Source organism: Pogona vitticeps, chromosome 3 (assembly GCF_051106095.1).
Source record: "Pogona vitticeps strain Pit_001003342236 chromosome 3, PviZW2.1, whole genome shotgun sequence".
In the NCBI taxonomy this organism is placed as follows: domain Eukaryota; kingdom Metazoa; phylum Chordata; class Lepidosauria; order Squamata; family Agamidae; genus Pogona; species Pogona vitticeps.
Window position 1 is genome coordinate 115565120 of NC_135785.1, and position 15420 is coordinate 115580539.

At 38.8% G+C, this 15420-nt stretch overlaps 1 protein-coding gene across 3 annotated transcripts in view; it reads left to right on the forward strand.

The window, feature by feature from the left end:
- MYOZ1 (myozenin 1) overlaps positions 1-15420 on the forward strand; it is a 43149-nt gene that overhangs the window by 12142 nt on the left and 15587 nt on the right. For 2 of the 3 annotated variants that reach the window (XM_020791202.3, XM_078391134.1), the window contains exons 2-3: positions 975-1067; positions 6624-6805. In XM_020791202.3, the coding sequence (XP_020646861.2) occupies positions 992-1067; positions 6624-6805 (258 nt within the window). In that variant the 5' untranslated portion in view covers positions 975-991. The remainder of the gene's footprint in view (positions 1-974; positions 1068-6623; positions 6806-15420) is intronic. The other variant, XM_020791204.3, reaches the window with a different exon arrangement.

Below are 15420 nucleotides of genomic sequence, written 5' to 3' on the forward strand. Positions count from 1 at the left end.
TTTACTCAGTCTGAGAGAGAATTTGGGGGAGGGGGTTGGTATATTTTTGGAAGTGTGCAAAAATTAAGCCTACCGCTGCCTTGTTGCATGGATGATTAAAAATGAAAAATAAAAATTATTGGGTTGCTTGCATGTTTGTGAGCAGTCATCCTGCCCTTTTGCGCTTGAACTTTGTGTACATTGGTTTACAAAGGGAAATGGCATGGCATGATGAAAATGACACACTAGCAAGGATTCTTCACATCTGTAACTAAACTAGAGACGTAGCTTCTTCAGATACAACTGGGCCCTCTCAACATGGATTAAACAGCAATGTCCACTTTCAAAAGTTCTAAAACTAAAATTAGAATTATAATCCCTATTCCATAATGATATATTTGAGCTACAGCATATTTTAAAAATAAAACTATCCCCATACAGGCTTTTAAAAACAAAAACAAAAAAACATTCTAACAATCAGAATAAGCAAAATCTAACATACCGTAAATTTAAAAATGTCTGGTCATTGGATTTTTAAAAATGTGACCATTCTAAAGCCATTGTGGTGTTTTACCTCATCACAGATGAACTTCAACAAACCCCACCCATGTTCATCAAACTGGACAATTGCAACTAGTGATAACTGGGAAAGATTGGATCATGGTGAAAACTACAAAATATACAGCCAGAATGGAAAAAAGGCACTTGCTATCACAGTGCAGTCTATGGACCATGTGGTGGTCAATTCTTAGTAGGCCTGGAGTTAGTCAGGGCCTTGCTTTGTTTGAGAGAAAGGCGGAATGGTTCTGTCAACATTTATGTGGATTATACTGTATTGCCTGGAGAGATGAAGTGGGTTGGCACCTATTCTAGGTATACCAAAAGGGAAAGGAATGAAGAATGAACATTTGTGTGCTCTATAATAAAAAAGGGAGATAATAGCTTGATATGTGATGAAAACTAGAATTTATTTCCACCATTCCATTCTCATACAGAAAATCCCTCGAACAGCATGCCTCTTGCAGGAACCCCACCTCCCCACAAGAAGAGAAAGCCTACTAAACTCATTTTAGAACTAACCCAAGAAGGTAAGATATATGCATGCATGTATGCACATAAGACACATACTCCTCTCCTAACATTTCCTTCTCAGGATATCTGGTCTTTTTAAAGCCATCTCCATGATGAAGGACAGCCAGCCTGACAAGCTCTCCTATACGATAAATCTACAGATGCTAACAAAGCACAGAGATAGTGTAGGAAGACATTAGTCAGGCTATGGCCGCTATAGAAAAACGTCAGGTTCTTATTGTCCAGTATTTCCAGAAAGCTGGTAACCAAAGGGCCAAACTGCATGTTATAATCTGTCACGTGTAGTTAGTCCATTTTCCAGAATGCAGTTACAAAGGTTGAAATCTAAAGCAGAAGACAGCTGTGCATAGATGGGGGTGGTGTTGGGGTGAAAGGGGTTTCTGAGTCCTTTTTTCCTCAGTCTCAATTCTCACCATCAAAATGTTTGTGTGTGTGCGCGCTTCACGTTGATTCTGACTTAATGGCAACACTTTCCTGGTAGAAGAGACTCAGAAGTGGTTTACCATTTCCTTAAAAATCCCAACTTCTCAGTCTACAAGCCAGATACAGTGGACCCTTGACTTACAGATGGCTCGACTTAAAGACTTTTTGAATTACAGACTTCTCTGGCCACAAAATTTAGGTTCGACTTGCAGCCGGAGAATCGACCTACAGACCAGAAAAAAACCAAAATGGAACAAAAATTGAACAAAAATGGCCGGTTACGGGATTAATCGGTTTTCAATACATTGTAGGTCAATGGAGACTTGACCTACAGACTTTTCGACCTGCAGCCACTGTTCCAATACAGATTAATTCCGTAAGTAGAGGGTCCACTGTACTTGACCCACACTGAACCACCCAGTAAGCTCCACCATAATATGCATGCCCTCATCTCGTTCTCTCTGGCGTTAACTGTTTGATTTCCAGCAGGCCTACAGGAGCAAAGTATATTATTGCAGATTTACACCGAGAAAGGAAAGATGTAAAAATAGTACTTCAATCATTTTGTTTTGCCAATTTTGTTTTGGACAGAAAATGTGGCTATGTTCTGAGCCTCTGATTCTTTCACTTGTTGCTCGTAGATGTAGGATTTTCCTTGTAAAAGCAACCTGCAGAAGCCACTCTTAAAGCCCTGATTCTGAGTAGGGAATGAATGGTCAGAACTCAGAATGTTACAGTTTAAAAGGAACTTAATGCATTATTCATTACTTTTCACCCGGCACAATGCCATTTGTGTTATTATTGCCCAGGCCCCACAAGGAATTCTTTGTGTTGCATATTATCAATGCTTTGTCTAAAAGACAGTGGCTTGTATTGTTACCAATAGGAAATACTGTCTTGTTCCCTCTAGTGGCCACCTCTGATATTACTATGTTTCACCAAAAATAAGACAAGATCTTATATTAATTTTTGCTCCAAAAAACATATTAGGGCTTATTTTCAGGTTAGGTCTTTTTTTTGGGGGGGGAGGGTATATGTGACAAATATTTATATATAGAAATAGAGAAGATAAAACCAAAGAATACTTTCCTTCCTACTTAGGACTGATATAACAGAATGGCAAAACCTCTGAAAACTCCTGTCAAAATGCTTCTGAAATGTCCTTTAAAAGTAACTTTTGGAAGTAAGTAGATGTTACTTGTTACATTTATGTAACTTATGTATTACTAGTTATATCCAACAAGTAACTTTGTAGCTACTAGTTACATTACCTGTTACCTAAAAACAACTAGTTACAGGTATGTATGTTACTTGTGTCTAGTTACTTCTGTATTCTGCAAATAGATGCATCTTGACTGAAAATACTGCATCAACATTGCTTGGAGCATTGCTGCATGGTGCTTGTAGAAACAGCCTATCAGCATAGGATGTGACCTGAACAGCTACTATGAATAATGTTCACTTCAATGCAAATATTTAGTGTTGATGATCTGATTATCTAGTGTATACATCCAGTTCAATACAGCAGGTAGACATGGTCAGGGTACAGATTATCACTCTGTCAAACAAGATACGGAAGACAAAACACATCATCAAGTAAATTAAGCCTGTGAGCTAGCCTGATACACTTGCTGGTGTTACTGCTTCTCCAAAACGGTGCTAATTCTACTGATGGAATCTAAACAGTACTGAAAGATTAGGAGAGAACTATTCATTTGCACAGTGCTGGCTATAAAAATTGTATGTCAAGGTGAGCGAAACCCACTAGTGGAGGTATTAAAAACACAAAGCAGCTAAAAGTTGTAAAAAGCATGAATGGTGCCTCAAGGCTAGCCAATTGTAACTCCACGTTGTATAGGTAATTCTCCCACTGTGGATAATGTATCCTTGTTGAAGTTTTTTTTTTTTTGCATCCTTGCATGCTGTGGCTGGGAGAGACATGTCTGGGTTGGGCTGATTGTCAATGTATGCAGCATTGACCAATAGTTCCCTGCTGCCTCTGATTTCAAAGACACCTCCTCCTCTCTGCCCAGAGCTGTTTCCTGCTCCTTTAATCTGTTAGTCTGAGGCCTGTTGCTCAAAGCAGTCATGTTTTAGCTTGCTGTTATCTGTTCACTGTAAATAAATGAAACCTTTTTTATCCTAATAATGTCTCAGAATGATTAGATTTAAAAGGGGTGGAATTGAAGCTAATTTTGCTCTGTGAATCCCTGAATTTCTGCTGCACAGCCAGAGGAATTTAACAACAACAGCAACAAATCAAAATTGTGCAGCAATCCTCATGACTGATTCCTCTACATGTAGCGTCTTCTTGAGTCTTCTTGACCTTGGCATAAGGTGATTTCTATGGTTGTAATTATACTCCTTTCTAGCTCTCCCTCTCCACATCCTCTTTATGCAACCTTTTGTCCTTTCCCCATCTTTTCTTCTCTCTTTGTGCCATGTCCATTGTTCTTATAACTGTGATCCAGACCTAGCCCATCCACCTCCTTTTCTGCTTCCCACTAAATTAATTATTTGGTACCCAATTGTTCTGACTGCTCAGAGTATCTTCCTCTTGGTGTAAGCTGTTCCAGATGGTCCCTTGCTGGTCTATACCTTATCTTGCTTCTTTGTTTTCTGCACTCACACTCCTGCACCAGATCCAGAGCATTTCTCCCCAGTCATCCACAATTAGAAAATAATATACATTTTGGAGGAAAGAACAGTAAAAAAAAACAATTGTCACCTATTTTTTCTAAGTGCAAGGTGTTTGAAGATGATTAAAAACTACTTTTGCTATAGTGGCAACTTTTTGTTTTTCTGGTTCATACTTCAAGTTAAACTTCTTAAACTTCCCATGAGTAGGGTCCAGACAGATCTTTATACTGCTCCAATTTGTCCCCCTATTGATTAATGGCATCCCCTTTCCCGCCCTCTTCCCTGCCTTTTCCTACAGACATCATTCAGCCAACTTTCCTTTTTGTTTTGTTTTGTTAAAGTGACATGGTGAAACAGCAATGCATCTACTTAGCATAGTACACATAATGCTGCCAATGTATCTCATTTATCTACAATAGCACTACATCAATAGGAAAAATATTTTTTAAAAAATGTAAAACTGCATAGTAGATTAAAACAAAGGAGAGTGGGTTCTCCATCATGCTTTTCAATGCCACACCCCTTCAAATATGTTACAGGGTTGTCAGCTCAGATAACAACATCCACAAGTATAGCTTAGTGTGAGCTAACCTGTTCTGTAGCCTGAACTACAGAAAAGGACAATTAGGAACCTCCCAATCATGCCAAAAATCTGTAATCCTAGTGCTGTGTCAAAAAAGAGTGGGACTGCTCAAAAAAGAGGTGGGATGGATTGCTTTAAGTCAAAACACGTGTGGATGCTGTGATTTGATTCAAACCAAAAAGCAACAAAAGCGATCCAAATAGTAAACTATATGCTTGTCTGGATGTGCTCATAGTTTGTCATTATAGATGAAGGGATTCTACAGAGGCTTTGTTGGTGATTTGTCATATGATAGTTGTGTTCAAGGCTGTAGCTATTTGGTTGGTTCACTTTAAAAGCCACTTTAGTCTGTCACTAAAGAGCTGTTTAAATTTTAAAGCCCTTAGCAGTCAAGAATCAGTAATATCATTATAAACTGGTAAGGACTTCAAAGTTTAAATAGCTCTTTAGTTTGAGCATAGAAGCAAAATGGTGACAAATATTGTTGTTATGAAATGGGAAGCCTTTTTTCATCTATTATTAATTAACTTTAAAACACCTTTTTTCAAACTGATTTTGAAAGCACATCTATATAGATACCATAACATTGGTTTGGTCTGATTAACTAATACAGCACATAAGTAATCAAGACTGGGTCTGCCTTTTTAAAATATAGTCACAGTTGACTATAGTTGGCTGTATATAACCACTTGCAGTTGAGACACCACAACTTGCTTTAATTGCTTCCATTGGAGGCAAATTCAGTAACAGACAGCCATTGTTCAAACCTATTAGCTTCAAATAAGTATCCTTAAAAGTTATTATAACATTGACTCTTGTAAGGCAAATAAGACTGCGCTCTCTCAGAAGAGTCTTCTCCATAATGTTTATTATCCAGGAACAGCAAGTGTTAAGAGCATTTGTAGTAGACCTCAAGCTTTCAAGCACCCTTTCCATGTCCTCAGGCAACACAGTCTGAAAGGAATCCATAACAATGTATTCACTAAGGCTTTCACGGCCAGGATCTAATGGTTGTTGTGGGTTTTTCGGGCTCTTTGGCTGTATTCTGAAGGTTGTTCTTCCTAACGTTTCACCAGTCTCTGTGGCCAGCATCTTCAGAGGACAGCACTCTGTGCTCTGGTGTAGTTTGCTTGGGAGTGGAGTATTTATGGCTGTGACAATACACCCACAACAAGACACACTAATCACCCATCTCCTGAAAAAGGACAAAAGCCTATCTCACAGCCATAAATACTCCACTCCCAAGCAAACCACACCAGAGCACAGAGTGCTGTCCTCTGAAGATGCCAGCCACAGAGACTGGTGAAACGTTAGGAAGAACAACCTTCAGAACACGGCCAAAGAGCCCAAAAAACCCACAACAACCATTGAATCCATAACAACCTGATCAGGCAGTTTTACTGCTATGGAGTCCAGGTCACTGGAGTCAAGATGTTTTATCTGTAGAACATATCAAAGTGCAATCACATCAGGCTACTTTTGGCTCAATCAGCTGCTGTTGTGGGCCAGACTGCAGGAAGTCCTTCACCAGTCAGAAAAGGTCAGTTAGGTGGCATTTTTGCCCCAACCCCATATTTCACCAAGATCAAAGCAATTTGGTGTCAAATGGAGGTGTCTTCATTCAAAGAAGGCAAGAGAGAGAATTCCTCCAGCACGTGCTGATTATTCTTGTAAATTCCTACTCACCCTCAAACACGCACACACAGCATTTTAATTCCTCCTCCTCATTAAATGATTACGCATATACATTTCGCTCCAGACAAAGCAAATTCCAGCAGTTATGTTCTATGGGGAAAGCTTCTTGAACTCTTTTGGTTGCTTTAGTATCGAAGAATGGAAGAACTGAATTAAGAAATGGATATTTTTCCCCTGTATGTGTAACTTAACTTTTACTGCAAACTTTCAGCCATGCCACAAGAAGGGTCGAAGCTGAACCTGGGCAAGAAGATCAGCGTGCCCAGGGATGTGATGCTGGAAGAACTCTCTCTACTTACCAACAGGGGATCCAAGATGTTCAAACTTCGCCAGCTGAGGGTGGAGAAGTTCATATACGAGAACAACCCAGATGTTTTCATCGACAATTCTGTGGTAGGTATGGCAAGTGTAGAAATAGACTGGATAGATATCATATGCCTGGTCTGAATCCAGGGAACAAGGGTTGGGTAGATGGCTATGTGAAGTCTCTCTTAGAAAGAAAATGCATAGCCAGAGAGCTATTGATTAATGCACTGAGAAAGGGCAATATGGCTTTAATGAATACACATACGCACCACATTTTTTTGGTATTTCTTTTGTTTGGAGCTATTTGAAGGGGTGCTTCTTTTGTTTTTGTATTTTTTGTACACCAGTCTTTTCATTTTATGTGAAAGGGAAATACACTTTCAGGTTCTTTTGTTTCGGGTTTCCCATTCGTATTTTATCACTTCAAAAGCCTAAAGAACTCTTTAAAACTACTCCAAAAAGCAGGAGGCAGGCAAAAGGGAAACAATCTACTTCAAAACTGGCAACTGAATTTCAGAAATAAAGATGACCAAACCCCCCATATACATCTTTAACAGAATAAATAAATACACAGTGAATTAACCGAATATTTTTTTTAAAAAAATCAATCAAACAGAGGGGGACAGCAGAAGAAAATACACACACAAAGTCCCCTCTCTCAAAAACCAAGAAAACCAAGCAGGTAAATAAAGGCAAAATATACAATGAAAGTACCCAAAAACAACATGACAAAAATATGAGGAGATTTCTTCTTCTACACATTACCATTTGATGCCTTCTCTTCTCTTCATTAAGTCCTGCAGCAGGCAGTAGCTGGCAGGCTGGGCCCAGGCTGCAACAAAAATAATCCAACAGCAGAACTCAGGACATTAATCCCACAAGGAACTATTCCACAATAGTGCTCCTCACTGGTTTCCATGTCCTTCTACAGATATTCTAAACTCTCTTGTTCTCCTGGACATGTTTGGCTGCTGATAACCTTCGTTGGGCATACCACCATGCCTTTGCAATAGCCGTCACAACACTATTGGATGAAAAACGTACCAGGCAATTTGACATTCAAATGGTGAAAGAAAGGTTACTATGTCTTTATAATGCTATTGGATGAAAAAATTATTAGGCAAATTGGTATACAAAGGGTGAAAGAAAGATTCCACACAAAAAAAGGGAACACAAAAGTAACAACTGACATGTATCTCTCTTTAATTAATAAAAATAATTCAGGTTTTAGAGACTTTCTTTGTGTAATCAATGAAAGAACATGAAAACAAATACTGTAAGAGAACTTCTGTGTGTTTCTTTTTTCTGAGAAAAAAAATGGTAAGTTCTGTGTAAGAATACAAAGAGACATACATTTCTACACTTTCCCATGCATCTGAAGGCATTAGATGGAGCAGCAGCATCCTTACATGGCCATTCATCTATCGCTCATGGTGCCAAGCTCTTTTGCTGTTCTAACCTCAGAGCAGGGAGGAAATGGGCTTCCTTTGGCAGCCCATAGATCTTTCTTGTTCAAGAGCAGATGCTGCATCTCTGTGCTATCTACCTGTGTAATTTAAAGACACAAGTCTTACTTTCCTTAGATCTGGCAGGAGATGATACATTCCCATCCTGAAGTTAATGCAGAAACAGACATTCGCCACATACATTAGCTAAAATCCTGTTGTGCAATTATGTGAGAGGCATCATTTAGAGGTGAAACTCTATTGCTTAGTTGTGTGATTCGGCATACAACAGACAATGTCTACAGAGATTTCTAAAATCATGGCAATTTACCTGTAACACGTACTGTATGCTTTTTGCATGACTGTGCAAGAAGATTTCAGCCACTGGAAACCATCAATACAAAGGCCTCAAAACTGATGGCAGTACTGGGGACTTGGACAACAACCACCATATGGCCATTCTATATGATGAGATCAATAGTGGCGACACTATGTTTATCACAGTGATAACATCCCATACCCATGAACTTGTGGTGATAAAATGGAACAAGGGCCTTTTGCAGCTCATCTGAAGAACAGAGGCAGAAAAGAAGTCACCAGGCCCTCTCCTTCACAGGCCTGGTGCAGGAAATAGCAAGAAGAAACCGGTTTCAGCCTCTTCTTCAAGTACCTGGAAGTTCTAGAGGCAGCTACTACAGGACCTATTTCCTCATGAGGTGGAAACACAGGAGACTTACAGCACTTTTGTGATATATGTTTACTCTGGAAAATAAACAACTATGCACAGAAGATCCAGAACTGCACCCCTCATAAAGTTCAAAGCAGCATGAAGGATTCAAAAGTGAACAGTACCTGCGCCCTGCCACTGCTCATTCACATCCAACTGTGCATCCTCTTTTACATAGCTGTGAAATTCAGCTTTCCATTTCCTTTGTTAGCTATCTTGTAGTTTTTTTTTGTTTTACAGTTACACACTGTAAACATACATGGAATATATCTGCCTCTACCCATCTGTGCTCCTTCTGAAAATGACTTCTAGACATCAGAAGCTACCACATAAACAACTCCAGCTTAACCTGGAAAAATGAGCCTAACATTGCGACCCATTTGTGAGGGATATTAGTCTAAAAAGAAGTGGGCACTTATAGTAGGGAGCATCACTTAGGGCTTAGGAACTAGGCCAGATCTAGAAATGTCATATGACGATGGAGGTAGACTCCAACTGACACTCAGTATTGCCTGACCTCTACTCAGAACTTGGAAAAGTTACTTTTCTATACTACAGCTCCCAGAATCCTCCTGCCAACATGGCCAGGCTTTGCCCCTGCTGAAATGGCAATGGGAATATCAACTTTTAGCTATGTGCAGTGGGAATATTAAAGCAGGCCCTCAGCAACTCCACTGCCAGCTTTCACAAAGGGAAGCAAGGAGCCTGGTTTCCACTCCACAGTCTGTTGACACTATTTATTTATTTATTTATTTATTTATTTATTTATTTATTTATTTATTTATTTATTTATTTATTTATTTATTTATTGGACTTATATACCGCCCCATAGTGCTACAAGCACTCTCCGGGCAGTTTACAATTTTTAATTATATAGGCTACACATTATATAGGCAGAAGCTGTCAGTGATACTGACGGGTACCACACATGGTCTCCTCTTTTCATCCACAATTGGTTGTACTTAACATTTATTCTGGAATCAGGATTCAGCAGTGGAAGTTACTTTCATCCATAGATGAGAAGGGCTCATGCTGGAATGCTATTAATGTTTGCATAAAAACAAATCCTACCCCACATAATGCAATTTATTTCTAAGTAAACATGTATTTGATTGAATGATAATGGCTGGAAAATATCATAACAAATTTTAATTTGATCTTTTACAAGTTTACAAGCCATTGTATGAATTCATCCCTATGTAATTTGCCACAAAATTTAAAAAAAGAAAAAGATGCCCTGCCATCAATGTCTCCCTAGGACACATGCGTCACTGCCTTTTTGGTCTGAGGCAAGCAGAGTCACTACAAAACAACAAACAAACAAACGAATCCCTGCTAGCTGAACAAAAGAGCTTTATAGAAAAACTTTCACAACTTATTGATTCAATGGGCCTACTTTTGTTGCAACTTAATACGACATTTCAGTCACTGGAAACAACTGGCTATCATCAGTAGTGTCACAGAAGCTAGTCATAAGATATCCATGATACATCAGCAAACATTCAATTTTCACTGCTGGTCATTTTATTCATTATTTTATTAATGTCTTCCTTCCCCCATCAAATAAAAGATACTTCTTGAAGAGTCCTGAGGTAGCTGAGGAGAGTGACTGTAACTCCAGACATGTTGTTAATAACATAGACAGTAAGCATTTTGGGAAGTTCTTCATCAGGGAGGTGGAAATAGAAACACACATGGTGGACTCAATCATTCCCTTTTGGACACACCAAAAGGAGATCAAGAAGGCATCCTCTCAGCTCAGAAGCACCCCTCGCTGCCTCAGTGACGTCAGGGCCTTGAGATGCCTCTCTGTTCCATCTGCCCAAGGCGGATCAGTTTACATTGCCTTTCTCTTGAAGACATGCTGGAACTGAAAAGGGGCAGGGTGCCTTGGGGCATCAGGAAATTTGCTGCTATTGGCTGTTCCACATGGAGGTGCTGAAGTGCATATAAATTTACTTCTCACTGAAACAAAATGCTTATCCTGCCCTGGAGTGGACGGTGTCCTTTAGCCAGGCTATTTGGTGGTTAATCCATGCTGGTGTAGAGCAAAGATGAAGTGGAACACCTTGGACTTCAGCCTACAATGTAGAAGACATAGAGCTCCTCTGTCTGGGCGGGGTTGTTTCTGCCTCATGGGTGGAAGTGTTCTGGGGATGGATAATACTAACAAGAACAACAAAAATGCTTGCATTGTAAAATGCACTTGGTCTATGCTTGCACCAGCTAGGGTCTGTTTTTTGTTTCGGTATGCATTTAATCTTGTGTTCCGCTACAATGAATACAGTTTTCCCAAGTGTTCAGAGTCGTCATTAGTACCTAAAAAACAGAACAAAACAAAACAAAAAAAAACAATCAGTCTCATCACTTGGATTGTCCACACTGGACCCAACACTGCCACTTGTGTTTGCTTAACTAACACTTATTTAAAAATACTTCACCTCTTCTCCTTTTATTAAAACTTCTCTTCTTAACTTTAATTTTAATTGACTGTATAAACATCCACCTAGTCATCTATCAGCATTTGACAGTGTATCTCTATTCATCCCTCATATTTTCCCATATACTTGCTAGTCATGTCTACACAAATTTGTTTTCAATATTGCAACATTTGTCCCTGGTTTACCATAGAGCTTTAACTTTTCATGGAGGAAAGAGACACCTGCTTATATTTCAGTGAACCTGCAGTGGTATGCTGCTTCATGTGTAGTTATGTCACTATGTGCTCTTCTCTTGAAACCCTTCACAAAATATTTTTTTAAAAGCATTCCGTTCTGAACCTTCCTTTCTGCAGCCCCTCTCTCTCTCTCTCTCTCTCTCTCTCTCTCTCTCTCTCTCTCTCTCTCTCTCTGTGGTGTGTATTAAGTTTGAACTTTTTTCAACGAAAGGCATTGAACTTCTTTTTTTTAAAGCCTATTATCTACGAGAGCTCTGGAGTTATTTTTTTCTTGGTTGCTTTTGCTCTTAATCAATAAGTCTAATGGAAAGCTTTTGACTAGAAAACTCTGATCTGAACCTTAACAGTGAGAAGTGCCATAGCACTAAATTCAGCTCCTGCAATAAACTAAGAGTGCATCTAAATGGAGAGATGATCCTGGATTTATTTCAGTCAGTTAGTAGTTTCCTGTATCAGTCAAATCCCTGTTGTCATTCACACAGAATATTTAATTATCCTGGGCAGTTTTCAATGTAAGATTTCACATTGCCTCTTACACCTCGACAGTTCTCACTGGGATCATAGGTCACCCACTCTCCTCTGTCATTAACACTGTCCCCTTCCCCGCCACTTTCTAAAAAAGGTTTTTCTCAAGTGATATAGCACTGAATTGATATAACAACTTGTGAAATTGCAGTACTAATCTTGGTGCTATACTAGAAAAGCTTAACAAAAGGTTATTTGGAGGAGAGACAAGAGGCACTCACTTGAGGAGGAACTTCCCACTGTACTCGTACACTGCACCACACTGAAAGATATGCCAGTAGAACAGGAATTTCCCTCTCAAGTAAGCACCTGTCTCTCCTCTGAATATCATTTTATTATGCTTTTCCAGTATTGTACTATGTCAGGTAAATGCTGCAATTTCACACATTGTTATATCAATTCAACATTATATAACTTGCCACTTTTTTTGAAGAAAAAAAAGACACATCCATCACTGCCTCTTTGAACCTGTACAGACAATCGCATACACTAGAAACTGGGGGGGGGGGGAGCACAATGTGAGCAGAGCTGCTACCAAAAGAACAAAAATTAAAATAAAATAAAATTAAAAAAAAACTTGCACACACTAACCCCTGCTGGCTGAGCAAAAAAAGCAACAAATGCTCATGAAAGAAGAACAGGCTTACTTATGATTAGCTGAACATCATGTAGTGGATAGAAAATACATGAAATTTAACTGTGCCAACTCTAGCACAAGCCACTAGGTAAAATGCAGTGTAATCCCACTTCCTGATAAGAAGTGTGCAGGAGGGACAAAAAAGTACAGAAAATTTCTGTGTTTGTCACTGTTCTAATGGGACAAAGTGAACATTGTGTGAACGGTAGAAAATTATTAATATCATTGGCACACAATCTGCTTTCCTTTCTGGAGCTTATATATGCATGTGTGTGTGTACTTAACTGGAATCTAATTAAGAGAACAAATGTTCTTTCAGAAAAAACCTTCTGGGAAAACTGTCACAGCTTGTTTTCCACTGGTATTAGTTCATATGGGCACTAATTGTACCTCCAGGAATAATTGTTGAGAAGTGACTTTCAAGAAAGCATATTTTCTATAGTGCTTCTGTTTATCTTAGCTAATTAAATATCAGTACTTCATACAATGCATTTTATAAAAAGTTGAATGGTGGGCATTATAAATGTATTTAAGATGATGAACAGGGTGGAGAGAATAAATTAGAAATATTTTTTCCACACCTCATACACTATGATGTGTTAGCTACTGGTTAAAACTCAGAGTCATCAATTCAGTTGATGAGGAGTAGATTGAAGTGGGAATAAATAATCTGAATGCTTATATGATTATTCACACAATACATAATTAATTTATGAATTTTGTGGTGATGGCTAGTAGCTTAGATGCCTTTAAACATTATTAGTGCAATAATCTGTGAAGACCAAAATTTGCACCACCTGTTGGATCCAAGACAGAGGATTTATTGGTGTCCTTTAGCCTGGTTTAATCAAGGATAGCCTCCCCCCCCCCCCCGGTATTCAGCCTAAATCTGGCTTCCTGTAGCTTGAGCCTATTATTACTTGTAGGGATGATCAAGAACAGATCCTGTGCCTCCTCTGTATGACTACCTTTCAAGTATATGAGTGCTATCATATCATCCCTCAGTCTTCTTGTCTTCTTTTCTCAAGGCTAAACATGCCCAGCTTTCCTCATTGAGGTTGGTTTCCAGTCTCCTGATCATCCTTGTTGCCCTCTTTTGAACTTGCTCCAGTCTGTTGGCATCTTTCTTAAAGTATGGTGTCCAGAACTGGACACAGTACTCTAGACGAGGTCTAGCCAGTGCTGAATAGAGGGGGACTAGTACCTCACAGAATTTGGAGACTATACTTCTCTTAATGCATACTAAAATAGCATTCATCTGTTTTACAGCCACATCACATGTGGCTGTATTCAGCTTGTGATCTATAACAATTCCAAGATCCTTCTGACTTGTAGTATTATTCACTCATAGTATTACTCACTCATAGTATCCCCCATCTTGAAATTGTGCCTTTGGTTTTCTGCCCCCAAGGTGTAGAATTTATCCCTGTCAAATTCATTCTGTTGTTTTCAGCCCAGTGCTATCACAAATTTTATTTATTTATTTATTTATTTATTTATTTATTTATTTATTTATTTATTTATTTATATCCCGCCTATCTGGTCAAGCGAGGACCACTCTAGGCGGCTGTTTCTGTCTTCCAAGGTATTAGCTATTCCATCCAATTTTGTGCATCCATAAATTTGATAAATATTCCCTGCACTCCCTCATCTAAGTTATCAAAAAAATGTTGAAGAGCACCAGGCCTAGGACTGAGTCTTGTGTAACCCTACTTGTGACCTTCTCCCATTCTGAGAAAGCACCATGGATAAGCACTCTTTCGAGTACGATTCTGTAACCACCTGACACTTGTTCTATCCAACCCACTCCTAGTTAGCTTGCTAACTAGAATATCATGGAACACTTTGTCAAAAGCTTTGCGGAAGTCAAGGTATATTCCATCAACAGCATTCCCATAATCTACCAGAGAGGTTATCCAATCAAAAAATTAGATAAGATTAATCTGGAAGGATTTGTTCTTGACAAATCCATGTTGGCTTCTAGTTATTACTGCATTGTTTTCAAGGCACTTGCAGAGTGATTGATTCATAATATGCTCCAGAATTTTCTCTGAGTTTGATGTTAGACTGACCAGTCTGTAGTCCCCTGGTTCTTCCTTTATGCCCTTTTTGAAGATAGGGACAATGTTAGCTCTCCTCCAATCATCCGGTATTTCACCAATCCTCCATGATTTTAATAAAATAATAGATAATGGTTCTGAGAGTTCTACATCCAGTTCTTTCAACACTTTTGGATGCAATTTATTGAGCCCTGGAGATTTCAACTAATTTAAAGTAGTAAAGTACACCTTGACTGTTCATGCTGCCATGCTATCCCTCCTGAGATACTTTTAAGAAGAAGAAAGTGAGTATGAAATGTCATCCAGAATCCTGAAAATGTGGGAGTAGGCAATGTTTTGTTCCAAAATATGGTGATAGAAACTCAGCGTTATGGAGTCATTTAGATTTGATACCTATCAGAAAGGAAGAATTAGTTTCTAACATAGAACTCTGAAATGAAATCAAGAAATGACTGCATGAATTACACTAAAGAAATAAAAAAATAAGTAGGTAGACAATAAAAATTAACTTCAAGAAAGTTAATTTCAGTAAGTAACTGATAAGAAAATTAGGTGCATTGGATGTAAATCTTGATGGGGGAAGTTGTTCAGGAGAAGTGAACTTTTAGTACAGCAGATAGATTTGTTGGAT